The sequence below is a fragment of the Peromyscus maniculatus genome, chromosome 1 (genome assembly GCF_049852395.1).
Source record: "Peromyscus maniculatus bairdii isolate BWxNUB_F1_BW_parent chromosome 1, HU_Pman_BW_mat_3.1, whole genome shotgun sequence".
NCBI classification, from domain to species: Eukaryota; Metazoa; Chordata; class Mammalia; order Rodentia; family Cricetidae; genus Peromyscus; species Peromyscus maniculatus.
Genome location: NC_134852.1, coordinates 152,777,642 through 152,796,377, shown reverse-complemented (window position 1 = coordinate 152,796,377; position 18,736 = coordinate 152,777,642). Strand labels below are relative to the sequence as shown.

At 52.6% G+C, this 18,736-nt stretch overlaps 1 protein-coding gene across 2 annotated transcripts; it reads left to right on the top strand.

Annotated features, from left to right (window-relative positions):
- The first annotated feature begins 1,505 nt into the window (after positions 1-1,505).
- On the top strand, positions 1,506-17,877 carry Ifitm10 (interferon induced transmembrane protein 10). Of its 2 annotated transcripts, none has more exons than XM_076555426.1 (3): positions 1,506-2,901; positions 3,778-4,230; positions 17,273-17,877. In XM_076555426.1, the coding sequence occupies exons 2-3, from the start codon at positions 3,988-3,990 to the stop codon at positions 17,420-17,422; spliced, it is 393 nt and encodes a 130-aa protein (XP_076411541.1). In that variant the 5' UTR covers positions 1,506-2,901; positions 3,778-3,987; the 3' UTR covers positions 17,423-17,877. The 2 variants fall into 2 exon arrangements, with proteins under 2 accessions (XP_076411541.1, XP_076411545.1); XM_076555430.1 differs by lacking the exon at positions 1,506-2,901 and adding an exon at positions 2,910-3,094.
- The last annotated feature ends 859 nt before the right edge of the window (positions 17,878-18,736 follow it).

Here is an 18,736-nt window from a genome sequence, read left to right as displayed (position 1 = left end):
TCCTGGCACCCTACACCTGCTGGTCAGTGGCTGCCATTGTCTCAGTAGGAGGAGTTTGGGGGACTATGTCTCGGAGCTGAGCAGTTTACCAAAGGTTGCCAGAAGGCCAGTAAACATGTGCCCAGTGTTCTCTGAAATCCGAGCAGGAGTCCTGCAGGGCTTGGCAGGGCTTCCGGAGACTAATGTTATCAAGGGCTTGCGCACCAAAGCTGAAGACGGCTCCTCCCTCCCCTGCGGGCCTAAGGCTGAGCTGCACTGCCAGGCCTGCATGCTGCTGCTGCTGCTGCTGCTGCTGCTGCTGCTGCTGCTGCTGCGGCCACCACCACCACCACCACCCAGGGATGCCCTGGAATCTAGTTCAAATCCAGTCTCTTCTAGCTGAGTGACGCCCTCACATCAGCCTCCAGTCCCTGGGAAGAAGCAGGACACTTGCTGCAGGCAGGGTTAGGGAGGCTGCCTGTAAAACCTTGTTCCCTCTCTCTCACGGTGAGTGTTTCTTCCCTCAAACCCCTGATCTGGGGGACAGCGAGGAGTGACCATACCCAAGGCTAGCCCTTTCCTCACCAACTGAGAGTTGAGACACTGACTCCTGAGCCCTGAGGCTGACTTCTGGGAAGAAGGCCCCAATTTAGCCCTCACCTTGCCAGTGACCTTGAGCAGACCCTGCCCTGAGAGCCAAAGGACCCTACTGCTTCCTGAATTCTGAGTCTCACAGGCCAGATATGCCAAGGGCAGCACCAGACCCAGATAGTATGGCAAGGAGAAAGTCAAGGGCAAAAATGGGTGGGAATTAGTGGCATGGTACACAGCCACATCCAGGCTGGGAAGAACCTTCCTCAATTCAGACCTCAGCAAGTCTGGTTGCCAGGCCCTTGGGATCCAAAGGAGTGGTGGAGTTGGGTGAGGGAGAGTTGGCTTTCTGCCACAGCCTGTTTGCCCCCAGGCTCATTGGACCAACAAGGCTAGGCTCCATTAGGGAGTGTCCAGAAGAAAGCCAAGAATACGAGGGAGGGGTCCCTGCTTGCTTGGAAATTCCACCCACTCGAAGACTTTTTTTGTTGTTGTTTGTTTGGTAAGTTGGTTGGTGCTTTTTTTTTTTTGTTTTTTTTTTAATCTACACTTAAGATCCTTCAAACTGAAAATTCCTGACATGCAGAACTGAGCAGTGCCAGGGGTCAGCAGGGGTCGGAGGTGGGGTTTGGGCTGGGAAGGGAGGATCTTGGCATGGGGCAGGGCTTATTCAGGAGACAGGGCTTTGGAGAAGGACTCAGACTTCAGACAGCCCAGGTTCCAGGAGACCAGACAGACTCAGGGCTCAGGCAGCCCTGGGTCACTCTGGAAAGGGTCCCAGAGAAGAGCTAGGGAGAAGGGGGTTGGGGATAGTCCAGAGAAGAGGGCAGAAAACAGGGCTCTTGTGCAGAGTAGGGTGAAGTGGACCTACTGAGAACCCCCCCCCTCATGGTGAGGTAGGGGTTCTGAGGGAGGGAGGACTGTTGGGGAAGGTGAAGGGAGCCCATCGGGACTTATCTGGAGCTGAGGATTTAATTGGGGACAAGTGTCCAAGAGGGATTGAGAATGAGGGAAGAGAGATGGAATAGAATCATAGAAGACAATATTGCTTAGGGCAAAGTAATGTTTAGGGACAGAGCAATGTCAGGGCACTGGGGCCCAGGATGGGGGTTGGAGGGGCTATGAGCAGGTATACAGGCTGAGCTCCAAGGAGATCAGTGTAGGGGTCTCTAAGAGGGGCCAGGGTTTGGGGCTTTGGAGTAGCACACCCGACCCTGAGGGCAGGGGGGAGCTTGCTGTGCAGGGACGGGCCAGCCTGTTACCGGTCAGATTCTTCAAGCCGGATTTATGATGAACAGGATTAGCATGAATGAACCAGGCTTTGGTGGGGTCAGACTTGGGAGACAGGACCTCCAATCCAACAGGACTGGAATTGAGTCGGGAGGTATGGGGGGGGCATTCTGAAGATTCTTGGTGAAGGCCCTGGACTTGGTGGGCTCAGAAGGAAAACTCTAGACATTGACCTTGGGGGACTTGAGAGACAGGATTGAACAAAGATGAGTATTCCACTGGGGTTTGGTATGTTGCATCCCATTTGGGTAGGAACTGTGATGTGCAGTCAGGAGGCTTCAAGGGACCCAGAGACTCCAAAAGGAAGCCCGATTAGGGATGGGGACTGGACCAGCTCAGACAGCGGTTTAGCTATTAGTAAGGATGGAGTCCAGCTGTGCAGGATCAAGGAAGAGGTGGGTAGGAGCTTGGGAAGCCGATATCAGGACAGGGCCTCATGGAGATGGTACAAGGTCTACCACGGAGACAAGGGTGGCAAGTGGCACTCAACAAGGCAAGAAGAAGAGGTTCGAGGTAAAGTGGTTCTGAAGGCACAGGTCTTGGAGCTAGTAAGGCTCAGTGGGAGAAATACAGGGAGAGGGAATCAGCCTTGGAAACAAGGTGGAGTACTCAGCAGACAGACTTGCCCGGGACCTGAGGACCCGCGAGAGAATATGAGGACAGGTGGGCTAGGGCAGCAGCTCCGTGGTCGGTGGATATGGGAGCCACGCAACTCTTGGTTTGCATGGGTCCCAGCTTCGTCCAGCTCTCCACTTCCCGGGGTCCTGGCTACCGTGCTCGAGGGCATTCTCCCTCCCTTGGGAGGAGGCGGAGGTGTCTGCGACGCTGTGAGTCAGGCTCTGGCTGCTGCCGCTGCCGGCCTGGCGCTGCGGAGCGCGCGCGGGCAGCGGGGGAGGCAGCGGCGCCAGCCCCGCTCGCTCCCCGCCCCCAAGCTTGGGCCGCTGGTACGCGATCAGCGGACAGACAGCGGCCCGGGACGGCGGAAGGACAAGCGCTCCTAGGCGCGGGGGTCTGGCCCAGTCGCTGCCGCGTCGCCAGTAGGTGAGCGGTCCTGGTGGCTGCAACCCGGGGTCAGACCAGCGGCCACCCAGCTCGGCTGTTGCCCCCTGCTATCTTCTCACGGGTGCCAGGTGCGCCCTGTGGCGCAGGGCTCCGGCGCCAAGCTGTCCCTTGGAAGTGTCCATTTCGCTGAGTGTCATTGTGGGTCTGTTGGTGGCACGGGTGCAGGGGGGAGGTGAGTGGCTCCGTGTGATGGTGTGCGCTCTTAGGGTACCCGGTGCCGCTTTCTGCCTGGTTTGGGGGCGGGGGGTCAGCGATGTGCGCGAGTTTGGAGCCCTGCACCTGCACCTGCGTGTATCTTCCGGAGATATGTCTGAGCCTGTGGGGCGATGTGTGTAGTGCTGCGCTTCTTGGTGGGCAGTTGTTTACCTGGCGCGTCTGGGCGCGCGGGTGTGCCGGGACTGGAAAGCTCGGCGGGTGATGATGTTTGTGGTGCGTCTCTGTGTGTATGTGCTTCAGCAAGAGCTGTTCGTTCTGCCAGTTGGTGACTAGAGCAGTGTCACTGTAGGTCTCAATGCCCTGAGTGCGTGGGGATGCAGGGGAGCTCTGCTTATTCGCAACAGGGTGTCAGTCAGGGTGCTGAGGGGGTGCTGTTGTGTGTGTCAGTGGATGCAGATGGCAACGCGATGAAAAGCCCCGATGTGCTTGCCAAGGCTACTGCGAATGGCTTTGGTATTGGCCGTGGCCGCCTGGGTGGGGGAGGCAGGTGGCAGGCAGGCTGGCAGCTGGCAAGCTCGCGGGGATTTCCATCTCCCGAAGGCCATTTATAGGGCTGCAGGGGAGATGCTGTAAGGCTCCAGGGTGGGTGCTACTGGGCACTCAGGACCCAGCTCCTCCTCACTCTGTCCCTCCCTCTAGGCCCAGGGCCCCAGCCAGTCCCCAGCCCTGCTGGGAGCCCCGGCCAGCACCACGGACGGCACCCAGGAAGCCCGAGTCCCCCTGGACGGGGCCTTCTGGATTCCCAGGCCACCAGCAGGTTCACCCAAGGGCTGTTTCACCTGTGTGTCCAAGCCTCCCGCCCTGCAGGCTGCAGCGGCCCCAGCCCCTGAGCCCTCGGCCTCGCCCCCCATGGCGCCCACTCTGTTCCCCATGGAATCTAAAAGCAGCAAGACTGATAGCGTTCGGGCATCAGGTGTCCCGCCGGCCTGCAAGCACTTAGCCGAGAAGAAGACCATGACGAACCCCACAACAGTCATCGAGGTCTACCCCGACACCACGGAGGTGAACGACTACTATCTGTGGTCCATCTTCAACTTCGTCTACCTCAACTTCTGCTGCTTGGGCTTCATTGCTCTGGCCTACTCCCTCAAAGTGAGCCTGGGGAGGGGAGCGGGGCAGGGTTAACCGGGCTAGCAGGGTGGCATGTCACTTAGTGGAGCCCAGGGCAGCGCATGCAAGCCCAGCCAGGAAATCTGTTATGGATTCCGAGAGGTAAGGTTGTTGGCCAGATCTGGACTTGCAGCACACAACCACTTCCATTTCCTAGACTGAGAAAGCTTGATTCAGCCTGGGGAGTGGGGTAGGGTTGTCTTCTCTGTCCAACTAACTTAGTTAAGTGCTCGGAGCGGGCATTCAGAGCTCAAGGTTCTCTCCTCTGTCAGGGGACATGGGAGTCAACACAGCCAGTAGCCATACCTAGGTAAATGAGATGGAAACTGCATGGAGCCAAGGGACTTGAAATCCTGTGGCTGTGGAAAGCAGAGGGGTGGTCTCAGGGCCCCTGCAGAACCTCTTATGTCAGCCGCTTTCTGGGGGATCTGTTGCCAGGCACTTATGCCTACCCAGGCAGGTGTGTGGTGGAAGGCCAAAAGCTGGCCCAGGGGAAAAGTTGGAAAACTCATCGTACCCCCACCACCACCTATTCTGTACCCACGGTGGCTACAACTCCCCTTTGCCCCGGGGGTGGCTGGGGACAGTGTAGCAAGGCTGTGGGACCTCTCAACCACTCCTACCCCTACCCCTTCCCATGGCAAATCGAGAGAAATGAACGCAGCTGTGGGGCTGAGGGGAGCTGTGATAAGTGGCTTCAGAGCGGCTCAGCCCTTGTGTCCCAGGTGAGGACTGAGCAACCTTGGCCCATTGGAGCCCCACCAGCAGGGTGCGGGGATAGTGCCTGGCTGCCCTCCTCCCATCCTGCATCTCCGGAAGGAAGGGCTTGGCTCACGATTACACAGATCATCACTTCCTGAGCCTAGGCTTGAATGGGCCAAGCCAAATGTGGTCCAGAGATTGCAGCTGCCCAGCAAGGAGGGGTGCCAGGGGCTGGGAGAGCAGCAGGGTGCTGCAGGGATTAAAAAGTGAGGACAAGACTGACCTAAGAGGGAGGCTGCCCAGGCAGCTCAGCCCACAGTTCCTCTGCAGACGTGAGCCCCACTTTGCCCTATATCACATGCCTGGCCACCAGGTTCTCCCTTCCTCTTCCTGACTTGTGTTCAGCATATCACACCATCTTCACGCCTTCATCTCCAGGTCTGGGTTCCTTACCTTGAGAGTTGTGTACATGAGTGGGCATGTCTGTGAGAGCACGAGATTGCATGTGTGTACACATGTGCTTACATATGTGTAATTTACCAAATGTGTGGAGAGTATGATTGGTTGCATGGGTGGGTATATTTATATGGGGGTGGGCGTGGACACTTGAGTATACGTCTGAGCGTTATTGTATGCATATAATCATGTGCATGCACATACGCATGTGTGTGAGCAAATGCAATTATCTGTGAGTGTGCATGAACATAGGTAGAAATGTATGTCCAATTGCATGCGAGGGGTGCCAACATAATCACATTTAGGTATATCGTGAGTGGACACATTTGAGTATAATATGTGTGCATGCAAATATTTGTGAGTCAAATATGCATGTTTACATACACGTGCACCACGGTTGTGTGTGTGTGTGTGTGTGTGTGTGTGGTGTGTGGTGTGGTGTGTGTGTGTGTGTGTATGTGCATGCTTGTGCTGAGAGGCAACATGAGAAGGGAACCTAGGGACTCGGGATGTCCTAAGATCAGATCAGCTCTGTTGTCTGGGGCAATGCCGGGCAGAGGGCACCATTGCCAGGTTGTGAGTGGAACATAGCCTCCCCTGGTGCCCTCTTTCCCTGCACTGTCTACAGCCTGAGGATTTGGGCACGGCTGCCTGGGCTCTGGTCCGGGAGCTGTCCCCTCCTCCCCTGGCTCAGGCTGTGTCCGGCTGGCTGGGCAGGGTAGCCCATCTGGTGTGGGTTGTAGGTAGGTCAGGCATTTCTGGATGGTTATGGGTTTGTATTGGGATGTGAGGTTGACACTTTGGGAGAGAGGGCTTAATCTCTCTCCCTTGTTTTGCTCCCTAAGATCTTCTCAGGAGACAGTGGTCAGGCCTCGGGGCTTCTTGGAGGGATGTGCAGAGTCAGCATAGACCAGGCTAACTCTGACCTGATGCCTGGAAATCAGTCCACCTGTGTATCTAGCTGCAGCCTCCTGACCAGCTGCACCTGCCACTTATGCAGCCCAACGCAAGCATGTCCAAGGACAGCAGGTGGGCCAGGGGTCAGGAGGACTTGGCTGCTTTTCCAGGCATCTTTCCTTGCTGATCCCATCCCCTCATCTGCTCACAATAGAAACAACACTGTTCAAGCCATCATGTGATCAGGTGGGGCTGGCTGGCTGGTGTGAGATGATGGCATTCTTGCCTGCCCTGTCTGTCCATATCCCATCAGGCCACCATCCACTCCTCCAACCACATGGGTCAGGTCAGCTCCATGCAGGCTGCTCTGTGTCTAGGGAAGAACAAGATCCAGTAGATCAAGTCTCCATGCAGACTCCATACACTGCCTCATAACCACACAGCCTCACTGTTACCTGCACAGTACCCAGGATCCAATTTTGGTATTCAAGTCCCTTCACAGTTCGTCATTACCCTTTTTCTGGGGGAAATACTGAGCTATGTGCACACACTGGCTCACAGGTATCCTCTCTTGTGTATGAAGCCTGTGTCTCTCCTGCAGAACTTCTAGGGCCTTCCTTCCCTGGTCACATTTGCTTGTCTCACCCTCAGGACCACCTTTCAGTACCCAAGGCATGGTGACCATTGTAGGGGGGGGGGGCTAAGGATATTATTTGGCTGGACAGAGGGTGTCATCAAATGGGATAGATGTCTAGTGTCTTAGAAAAGGAAAACATCACACTGAGCTTGGGCCAAGTAGGGTTCAGGGTAAGGGCTTCTGGGAAGAGGCAGTATTTTCCATGGGCCTTGAAGGATGGGTGAGGAGAAAGTTTACCTAGAGAAAGGAGCAGACATCCTCTGTGAGGAGCAGAGGTGTGAAGGACAGGAGAGGGAATGCAGTGCAGCCAGCCTGTGGCAGATGCTTGATGTGAGCTGAGGAGGCCTGAGGACTTCCTGTGACAGGAAAGCCTGAAAGATTAGATTAGGAGGGTAGATTCTGGTTGGGTTTCTATGTATCTGTTCATCTCGTCCTTTCTGAATATCAGTGTTATCATTCCATCTATTCACTTACCCATCCATCCACCCATCCACCTACCCATCTACCCATCTACACCATACCTGTTCACTCATCTATTTATCCATCCATCTATTCATGTACCTGTCCATCCACTAGTTCAGCTGTCCATCCTTCCACTTATTCATCCAATATATCTAGCCATCCATCTATCCACACCACACCCATCCATTTATGCATTCATCTACTCATGTACCATCCATCTATCTACATCACACTCATTCACATCTAGCTATTCACTTACCTGTTTACCCAACCATCTGTCCATTCACTCACCTACCCGTTCACCCACTCACCCATCTACCCACCCACCCAGTCAGCATTTACCTGTCCATTTACCAATTTAACCCATCCACTCACCCTATCATTTAACCACCCCCTTCTATCCATCCACACACTCATCCACTCACCCACCTGTCAACCTGACCCACCCATCCACTCATCTACCATCCATCTATCCACACTACACCCATCTTCGTACACACTCATCTGCACATCTCTCTATCCATCTACCCACTCTACTATTCATCCACTCACTCCTCTACACATTCACAACCCATCCCCCACCTTTCTATCTATTTACCCATCCACTCATCCATGTGTGCAGTCACCTAGCTATCCACCTACTGTTAGATAGTAGAGTGACATTTCAGGCAACAACAGGTCATATACACAAGACTTCATCACCTACTAGTGTCATAGTTGATTTGTGTATATACTCTGTGGTGTTAACATATGATGAGGCCATCTGGAGTTTCTTAGATATCCCTCATTAAGTGATGCAAGGCTATGTCAATTCATTCTCCACTCTGTTCACCACATCCAGACAGCATCAGCCTTCCACTCACCTGTTGACACACAGTCATTTGTACTTCTGACTCTCTCCTCTGCTGCCCCATTCCATCCATCCTTACCAACCTTAATACTGGTCTGGTAAAGTGTTTCTCTAAAGTCATTTTCTCAGGACACTCCCACTTCCCTCACCAGCACGACCTTCCATCTACTCATGCTTTGCCATGTCCTCCTTTCTATCACACCAAGTAGCCATGCGTGCATTTTTCCTCATTAGCATTCTTCCCCTTTCAGTTCATCCATCCTTCTGTCCTTTTTTTCTTCTATTTTCTACCCATGCACCCATTTATCCACGTTAATTTTCTCTCCTCTTTTGTAGTCTCCCCTTCAGCTTCCCAGGCTGAACTCATCCATCCATCCATCCATCCATCCATCCATCCATCCATCCATCCATCCTCTCCTCATTCCAACCTTCCTACCCTCTGCTCCCTGCTCCTGGTGTAGAATTTTACTCTGGCATCCCTCTATCAACATTCAGATCTATCAGCTGCAAACCTCCGTCCTTCCTCCAGCTTTATGTCCACCCAAATATCTACTCTCCTGTTTCTTCTTTCCTCCTATCCCCCAACATCTCTGTCTGTCTCATCCAGTAATTTATCGGTCCCTGTGTGGCTGTGAGCGTGCTTGCACACTCTCACTGCCTGACTGCACACTCATTTCAGCCGTGTGCTCATTTGCCCTCCCTGTGCTCCCTCATGTTCTGTCCTCTCTTGTTCTTAGACACCGACACACCCTAGATGTATCAGATATGGTGCTGCATATATAAAACCCTAACATTCGGGAGTCAGAGGCAGGAGGATTTAGAATTCAAGGCCAGCCTCAGTTACATAGTCTTTACAAAAGAAAAGAAAAGAAAGGAAGGAAGGAAGAAAAGGGGAAAGAAAAAAGAAAAAAACCATCAGCATCAACACAAATCCTACTAAAGTTTCATCCAGTAATCTACCAGCTTATCTTTCTATTTTCCCTTTCCACATTCTGTCTTTCATCCATGTCCTGCCCCAGTTGTTCTTCCGTCCTTCCTGCTCCCATGGTCACCCTGCCACTGCACACAGACCAGCTGCCTCCTCTACCCTCTGGTCACCCCAGCACCTACCATGTTCTTTCTTCTGCCTGTCTCCTCCTCACCCTCTGCTGTCCATGAACTTGCCCTGTGTCCACATGTTTATCCATCTCCCTTCACTTCCGTGTCTGTGTCGGGTGTGTGTGTGTGTGTGTGTGTGTGTGTGTGTGTGTGTATTCATGTTCATGTATGGGATGTGTGTGTGTGTGTGCAATGAACAAGCAAGCAAAAAAAATTACACAATTTTGTGTGTGCATGAATACACACTTGTGTGTATTTGTGGAGCTTACTCTCTCCTTCCACCATGGGGATCCCAGCGATTGAACCCACATTGTTCAGCTTGATAGCAGGTACCTTTATCCACCGAGCCATCTCCTCAGACCCTCACTTTGTCTTCTGGGACAAGGTCTCTCACTGGGACCGGGGCTTCATCGGTTAAGTTAGACTGGCTAGCCATCAAACTCCAGAGATCTGCCTGTCTTGGCTTCCCCAGCGCTGAGTTATAAGCATGTGCTGCTGTGCCTGAAGTTTGAAAAATATGTTTTTAGATTTATTGATTTTATGTGCATGTGTATCTTGCCTGCTTGTATGTATGTGTACCACATACATGCCTGGTGCCCAAGGAGGTCAGAAGAGGCTGTCAGATGCCCTGGAACTGGAGTTACAGATGGTCGTGAACCACCCTTTAGGTGCTGGGAGCTGAACCTGGGTCCTCTGGAAGAGCAGCAAGTGTTCTGAGACATTCCTCCAGCCCCTCCCTGGCTTTTTGTTCTTGATGTTAAACACAGGTTCCTCAGATCAAAGGCAGGTCTTCTTGCTTGCTTGGCAAACAGTTGACATGAACTGAGCCGTCTCCCCAGCCCCCATCTTTCATCACCTTGAAGCTTATGTCTACCCTCCCTTTCTCCTCTTCTCTTGCCCACTCCTTTGATGTCACCATCGTGGCCACTAAACTGTCTAGCCCACCATGTGGTCACAGGTTCATGGGGATGCCCCAGCACTCGCCCACTGCCTACTTCCCATGCAGCAGATAACTGCCCAGTGTATGAGGGGTGACTAGCCATGGCGCCCCTCACCATAGGAGCCTTCCCTCTAGCAGGAAACTCAGACCATCATAAAACTCACTGTGAAGATGAAACTCACTGCCATCTGGGAAGACTGAGGAGAGTGGCTGGTTCTGCTATTTCATACAAGGTGGGCTCAGACAGAAGTCCATGTTGGTGTACTGAGTAAGCCCAAGGTGGTCCAGGCCATAGACATGTGTGTCTAAGAAAGTGTGTCACAGGATGAGGACTAGGCCTTGCAGAGAAGCCCAGGGACAAGGTTCCATAGCCTGTGTGGTTGAAACAGGACAGGGGACTAGACATGCCTGAGGCACAGCCTTGTTTTCCACAGTGAGGGTTTTGTCATCCACTGTGAGTGGGTTCATGTGATAAAATTTCCATGTGGGGACAGACTAAGGATGCAGAGAGAAAGAGAGGGCTGGGAGCCCAAATGGGAGGAGCTTCCCAGTGATACTGGGTTGCCCAGGGAGGTGGGTATGGAAGGCTGCTGTCTAGCCCTTTCTTTTTTTTTTTTTTTTTTTTTTTTTTTTTTTTTTTTTTTTTTTTTTTTTTTTTTTTTTTTTGGTTTTTCAAGACAGGGTTTCTCTGTGTAGCTTTGCGCCTTTCCTAGAACTCACTTGGTAGCCCAGGCTGGCCTCGAACTCACAGAGATCCGCCTGCCTCTGCCTCCCGAGTGCTGGGATTAAAGGCGTGCGCCACCACCGCCCGGCGTAGCCCTTTCTTTAGTATTTAGTATTTATTCACACAGGGGGTTGATTCCATAGACACCCAAGTTCATGGATGCCCAAGTCTTTATTTAAAACAGCCTGGTATTTGTTTGGATCCCACATACATACTCAGATGATCTCAGCATCACCTCTAGGTGACATACAACCTTACTAAAAGGAAGAGCAGTTGTTGTTCTTATTGTATCACGTGGGAAAAACAGCAAGGAAAAAACTCTACACATTCAGCAGATTCCACTTTGTTTTGAATATTTTTTGATCTGTAGTTCAGTTGAATCTATAGACAGTGAGCTTCCAAGTCTGGGCCCCAACTGTCCTGATGGAGGTTCAGAGTGAGAGAATCCAGAGGAGATTGGAGATGCTTGCAAGGACTGTTCTCACCCAAGTGGTCTAAAGTATACAGGTGCTATCCACACAGGTGAGAAGCATCATGGGAGGAGCAGCCTCCATCCCACAATGAATCTGCCAGTTCCCGCCCTTGCTTCTACCGTTCATGTCCCAATAAAGTCACCTACCCAGCTGCTCCTTTCCTCCTGGCTCCCCTCAAAAGTATCAGCCACACCTCTGTCTACTTACTCACATATTTAATTCCCAGTTCTGTTCACAGGCACATATGGTACTTTCTTTTTCCGCTTCCTCTGCTCCCTGTTCACCTGCTAGTCTACCCCACTGCTCTCTTCTGTTCCTATTCCCACGGTCTACCTCATCTTTCTCTCTCCTCTGAGTCACCCTCTTACCTTCAGCAAAACAAGAACCATAAAATATCAAGCAATGGTGGAGCTCTTAGTGTATTCCAGGCATGGCCCCAACCCCCATAATTAAATTGAATATTTTAATTAATGATAGCAAAACCTTATGAAGTAAGTTCCATCAGGGAGAGAGGGGGGCGATGACTGGGAAGCTAGATGCAGCACTACAAGGCACACCCTGGAGATCACCACTAGGGTGTCATGGACTCTTATTTTAGGTTTGACTTTGGGCTTCCTCTGTCCCTCTGTCTGTCCATCCTTTGCCTTCCTTTCCTGGATGTTCTATCTTCTCTTCTGTTCTCTCTTCTTCTTTGTTCTCTTCCTCCTCCTCTTCTTTCCTCTTCTTCCTCCCTACCTCTCTCCCTTTCTCTTAGCCCAGGTTAGCCTCTAACTCACTATGTAACCAAGGATGGCCTGGTCCTCCTGGTCCTCCTGCCTCTACCTCCTAAGTGCTGGGAGTGCAGGTGTGTATCAGCACATTCACCCATTCGTTTGAGGTGCTGGGGATCACACCCAGGGCTCTGTGCATGCTAAAGCACCCTCCCAACTGAGCTACATCTCCAGCCCCTCTCTGTCTACTTTCCCGTACTTCCTTCCCATCTCAACTGTTCCGTTCTTCTATCCAAGTGAAGCCTACTCCCTTCTGCCCTGTCTGTTCTAAATACCCACCCCACCACTCTACCCATACGTTTCACCATACACTCTAAAAGCCCTGTCCATGCGCCCTCCACCCTCTTCCCTCCCTCTTCTCACTCACGTAGCCTCTGGCTACCTACCATGTCACCCCCCTTTCCCATGCTTCATGTGTCTGTACCCGCTACTCATGCAGCCCCCATCTGAGTCACCTGCCTTGGTCTGCCTATGTGAAGAGTTTCTCCATGTGTGATTTTCCCCACAGTTCTGCTGACTGGAACTTCACCAGGCCTCAGCACGGTCAGGCTCCGGTCAGGTCTGCACTTTGCTGGGCTGTAGGCTATTCACATCTCTCACGTGGTGGAATGGTTAAAGGCCTCTTGGGGCCCCTTCTATGTGAGAGCCTCACCCTCAAAGGCCTCACCTCCTACCATCGCTGGGGGCCAGAACCTTCATTGTGTAAGTTGGTGGAGTACGTACCCAGAGCTCAGTACTTCCTGACCATTTGGTCCCCCATCAGCTTCCCTTTCCTATTCTTTCAGCGCCAGGGGATGAGCTAGCACCCCCTGGTCTGCCAACCCAGGGCCTGTCCTTCCTCCTTTCCCTTCATGGATTCATCTACCAGACCACGAACATTCACCAAAGGTCCCATTCACCGCCCCGCTCATCTGCCCATCTCGTCTAATGTACTTACCTTCTTCCCCTACTTACTTTGATCAACTTCCCCAACTTCCCACCAGTCTCTCCAAGACCTGCCCTCCGTTCCTCTTTTCCACAACAGATCTTATCTGTCACCTCTTGGGCCCACTGAGCACCGTGTGTCTTTCCTGCTCTGGTTGCTTCTCCGGTGTTCTGCTCCTGCCCTCCCCAGCTCCCTTGTTCCTCTTAGCTGTCCTGTTGTTTCTCTGTGCACTCTCCCAAGCCTTCTTACTGCTCACATCCATTTCCTGGCCTTTGAACTTGGATTTCTCATCTTTGCGGAGCCAGCTCCTCCAGTCCCCGACGTGGTCTCGTCACACCTGCAGTGATGCCTTTCACGTGATCATCTCTGCCCTCCACCTCATCCTTGAACTCCAGACTCAGCAGCATTGCTGTTCCCGGCGTCCAGCCACAAGTCTAAACAGCAGCTCTCACTGGTGCCGGGACCCGCACTGCCAAGCTCCCTGGCCTCCCGGTTTTCTTTCTGCAACTCACTTTTAGTTTATCCTCAAGGCCTCCTCATCTCAAGCCCCGCCTCCTCATCATCCGCCACGTGGAACTCAGCATTGTCAGAGCTGCCTTTATCACAGATCCAGAACCCATCTGCCCCCTCACTTTCACTCCACAGCTCTTGTTCATGTTACTAGACCCGTGTCCCTCGGTTGATGAATGAGCTTCCGATCTCCAGGCCAGACTCTGGCTCCTCCTTGTCTGACCTGAATCCTTAGCCAAGGGCTCTGTTAGAGTCTGTCCAGCCTTCCCTTTCTCTTGACTCTATGTCACTCTAAAAAACCCTCACAAAGCCCCACCATCTTCTCGACAGCTTCTCTTGTTCCCTACTTGTCTGTGCTCTGACCTCCAACAGCAGCCCCAGGCTGGCCTCAGCCACCCTCATGGGACTCTGCTCCCTCCACCTGATGTGCTTCCCCCCGCCCCCCGCCAAGGGACCAAACCCATCACTGATCTGGTGACAGACATCCACTCAATGAAGTCTTTCTAGGGTATCTGCTGAGACTGGATCTCCTAAGACACCATCGACCTCTGGCATCTTCAGATGTCTCTCTAGCCTCCTTATCCTGTGAACACCTGCCTTGCTTGCCCTGTGCCTTGTGACTCTTCTCCTGGTCTGTGAACCATGAGGATGGAGGCTTGTCTTTTTCCTTGCTACACACCAGGGCACAGCTGGGCTATGCATGGCTGCTGTTACACACCCAGGATGCCAGAGCAGGCACTAAGTAAAGATTGACTGACTGATTGATCAATGGATTTCAAAATCCCTGTGCCTCTCTCTCATTCAGTAGTCAATGATATATTCTTTTAACCTCCCCCCTCTTTCCCCTCACCCATCCCACATGTAATCCTAAACCTGTTTATCTACCCATTCCGCTCGTCCAGCATGCATATCAAGAATCCTTCCCAAAGATACAACATGCGCTACTATACCCCATGTACCAGTCCAACCATCAGACACTCCTCCATAAACCTATCTGCCCACCTGCCCTCCCCATCCAGTACACTTCTAGCTAGATATCCATCCTAACTACATAAAATACCTTACTGTTTCCCATGTACCTGTCCAGTCATCCAACACACCCTACACAACCAACATATTTTCTCTCTTCACACCACCTGCTCCACTCATCCAGAACACACTCACATATTCACACACCCACCTGTCTACCTGCCCCCGCAACAAGCATCCACCCATATCTTTGTCATTCCTGTTATTTCCATCTGACATACGCCCCTCTGTGTACCTATCCCCACTCATGTAACATATGACACAATTCACCTACTGCCTCTCCGGTCCATCTAACACACATCAAAACACCAGAGGCCCTGCTTGCCTAAGCTAGCTGGCATGCGCGTGCAAGTGTGTGTGTGTGTGTGTGTGTGTGTGTGTGTGTGTGAGAGAGAGAGAGAGAGAGAGAGAGAGAGAGAGAGAGAGAGAGAGAGTTCACCTGCCCATCCACACTGTTCACTTGATATTCACTTCTATATTTATAGCTACCTTCTAGCCTCTAGAACTGTAAAAGAATAAATACTTATTTTCTTAAAAATAAAATAAAAAAGAACAAGGGTGAGCCAAGGCTCTTCTGCATACCCTCTGCTAGTCAGCATTGTTCTAGAATCATCTTTGTCTTCCTCATAGGAGTGTATGAGCAAGAAGCTGTGCCAGGAACATGAGCCCAACCACGGCCTTTCCCAACACTGTGAGGTGGACACTTTACTGTCTTCATGCCACAGGCAGGCACTAGGAGAGGCAACAGGGCCCATTAACTCTGCGAGGTTACCAGTGGGCACCTGCGGAGGGAAACCCGGGCCCAGAGTTTCCCTAACACGGCTGCGGCCTGGAGGAGGGGCTTGCAAGAGGAAGTAGAACAGCTGGTTTATCCATGAGAACACCTGTCTAATGATGGTGGGGGAACAGTTGAACGGGATAGAATCTTCCTTGCTAGAGATCCAGCGTCTACAGCAAGCAGCTGTGGGGAAGGGCTTTACATTGTGGTTGGAAAACAAGTAGGCTAATACCAAACCCGAGGCAAGACAGGATTTAATTTTCTGGAGAAAATGATAAAACTTTGTCAAATACTTCACTCAAACCGTGCAAGCTAAGTGAACGGGGACACACCTCATTCTTGGTGACGGACATGTTGGCTCCCTCCCAAATCACCAGAGCTCTGGCAGAGCCTTGCTCCCACCCCGGCCCTCCTGACTCCTCAGCCCCTCTTGCCATACTTTCTCCATCCAGTTCACACATAGCATAACCCACCTTCCAAGTCACCCCCTGCCCTTTGCTGGGTCCCTTCCCTTCCTCTTACTCTGCCCCAGCCTTGTCCTGCCCCCCCCCCTCTGCCCCCTCTGCCCACTGCTGGGTACCCATCGCACACCTCCTCCTCTCCCTGGCCTTACTGCTCCTCCCTCTGCTTCAATCCCTCCTCCCAGCAGGCTCCAGATGTCCTCTGCCTGTCCATACCCCAACCCCATTCCCATGTACCCCCCTTCCTCCCACCACACTTCCTCCTCAGGTAACTCCTTCCCTGACTCTGCCATCAGCCAGTCCAAGTGTCTTTCTGCCCTCCTTCCTTCTTTCAACCAAACCCAGTCCATGAATACGGCAATCGCCATCTCCTCCTGTGCTCATCTTCTACTTCCATCTTCTTCTAGGCTCTGCTTCCAGCTGGCATCATATTCAGCTGGCACTCACTGGATTATGGAGCACAAGGGGGCTGTCCTAGGACGTGTCTGCCCTGACCAAGTAGCCTCTTAGAAATGGCCAGCTCTGTCCCCATCTCCCTAGGATGTCTTGTCCACTCAGCATACTAGTTAATGCCTAGCTAGGCAGAACTGATCAATTACAACACACTGGACACACATGTCATCACATCCCACACCCCCTGTCTCTGGTGTCACAATCCTATTCACCATGCATCCGCTGTCTCCGGGGTCACCTTCCTCTTTTATGTTAGATCACTTCAAACTCATTGAGCAGTTGCACAAAATAAAACAGAAAGTCCTGGGCATCCTTCACAGGGTACCTGTGTCCTTTGTTCCCCATTTCCTTCTCTGACTAGACACTATTTACTTTACAAACTGTGAAGGATGAGTTTCTCATTGACTATGTTCCCCAAACCAAGGGTGGGTGCTTGCAAGACAGAGGTCCTGAGACTACCCGACTCTCACATCCCTGCTCCCCAACACTCCAACCTCCCTCCTCTACTGACCCCTGTCTACCTCCACCGATGACCTCTTACCCCTCTTCTGGTCTCCATATCCCCTCCTTCTCTTATCTCCAGACCCTTCTTGACTGGCTTCAGTTCCCTCCTGTGTTATCCTCTATCCCCATTCCTCTGCTGACCTCTGCCCTGCCTCCTCTCCTGACTTCTGCCTCTCTTCCTCCTCTGATGATGACCACTGTCCCCTCTCCTCTGCTGGCCTTCTCCTCCTGCTTCCTCTGACAGCTCCTGTTTTCCTTCCTCCTCCTGAACTGACCTCTGTCTTTCTTTCTCTGCTGACCTCCACCCACCACATCCTCTGACCTCTGCCTCTCTTCCTCCTCCTTCTGCCTCCAGGTTCGGGACAAGAAGCTCCTGAATGACCTGAATGGAGCCGTGGAAGATGCCAAGACAGCACGGCTGTTTAACATCACCAGCTCTGCGCTGGCAGCCTCCTGCATCATCCTCATCTTCATTTTCCTGCGGTACCCCCTCACTGACTACTGAGCCCAGCAGGCAGTGGCCTTGGAGACACAATGCTGATACTGATGGTCACAGAGATTCAGGATGCTGACAGTATGGGGCAGAATGGGCTCCTACCAAGGCCCAGAGCCATGCATGGCAGCAAGGCCACCAGAAGCTGAGTGCCCAGTGGAGTGGCACACTCCTCCCAGCCTCCTATCTGCCTCCTGCCCCCATCCTGCTGTCACTGGGTCTCTGGGCACCCTCTCACAATGCTGCCTGGCTGCCAGTGGCTGCCCTCCCTGACCTGTGCACCCCACCCAGGTTCCTGCTCCCCTCAGACCTGACACCCAGCAAGAAGGGCTTATGTGGGAGCTCCCGGAATAGGGGCTGCCAGCACCTGGGGCTCCCTCACTCCTGACCCCAACTTCCTCCAAGCTGTGACCCCTGCTCCAAGCTCTTGTATCTGTGAACTTTCATTAAAACATGTGCCCAGCTCAGCTTCATCTTCTGTCCACATTCCAAGCAGGGTCTAGGTGTCACCCAGAGGTTTGGGGACCTTTATCAGATGTTCATTGCAGTCCATGACCCCAGGGCCTGCACACAGCTAATCCTGTACAAGGCTTGCTCAGAAACCAAGTGGTCTTGGGATGGCCAGCTCTGTAGGATGGTGAAATGAGGAGTTTTAGGTGGAGGGACTTCACACAGGATTCACAGAGTTGGGCAGCCTGTACGGAGTAGGAGGGATGATGTGCAGTGTCCAAGAGAAACGTCCTACAGTGATGTTGAAGCCCTGCCAGCCTCTAGGTACCCTGCAGGGTGTTGATAAGGTTCTCACCTACGTAGGCCCTGAAATGGGGAAAGAGACTCCCTGTCAGCTGAAGGTCACTCTCCAAAGGTCAAGATCAGAAACAGCATGCTGGTCCTGGAAGTAGTGCTGCCACAGAAGGGTGCTGCCCCTGAGCTGGAGTGGGGGTCAGCTGAAAAATGAATGGTGGTCCGAGTGAACAGGGACCCCACAGTGGGCACAGAGTGTAGATGGAGGTCAGTGGAGGGCCGAGCACATGCAGAAGCGTGAGCTGATCCTAACCAGGTAGCTGGAAGGTTAGACAAGACCATGGACAAGAATGAGAGATGAGGACACTCGGGGTTATTGGGGGTTCAACACATCCTACGTTACACAGCAAAAAACAAAAACAACACACCAAGGCTGGGGCCTGGGGTGGAATAAGAGGGAAGGAGACCAGGAGCTGAGTAGCCCCATCCAGTGCTCTCTACCAGGTACACTGAGACATGAACTAGCAGCCCACATTCCTCTGTCAGCGCAGCCATGCCCTCCCCACCCTGAAACCATGAGCC

What these genes read in the sequence shown, in the direction of transcription:
- Ifitm10 (XM_076555426.1), top strand. Translation starts at nt 3,988, where the DNA reads ATGGCGCCCACTCTGTTCCCCATGGAATCTAAAAGCAGCAAGACTGAT. An exon ending in CTCTGGCCTACTCCCTCAAA is followed by an intron (nt 4,231 to 17,272) that starts GTGAGCCTGGGG and finishes TTCTGCCTCCAG; the next exon opens with GTTCGGGACAAGAAGCTCCT.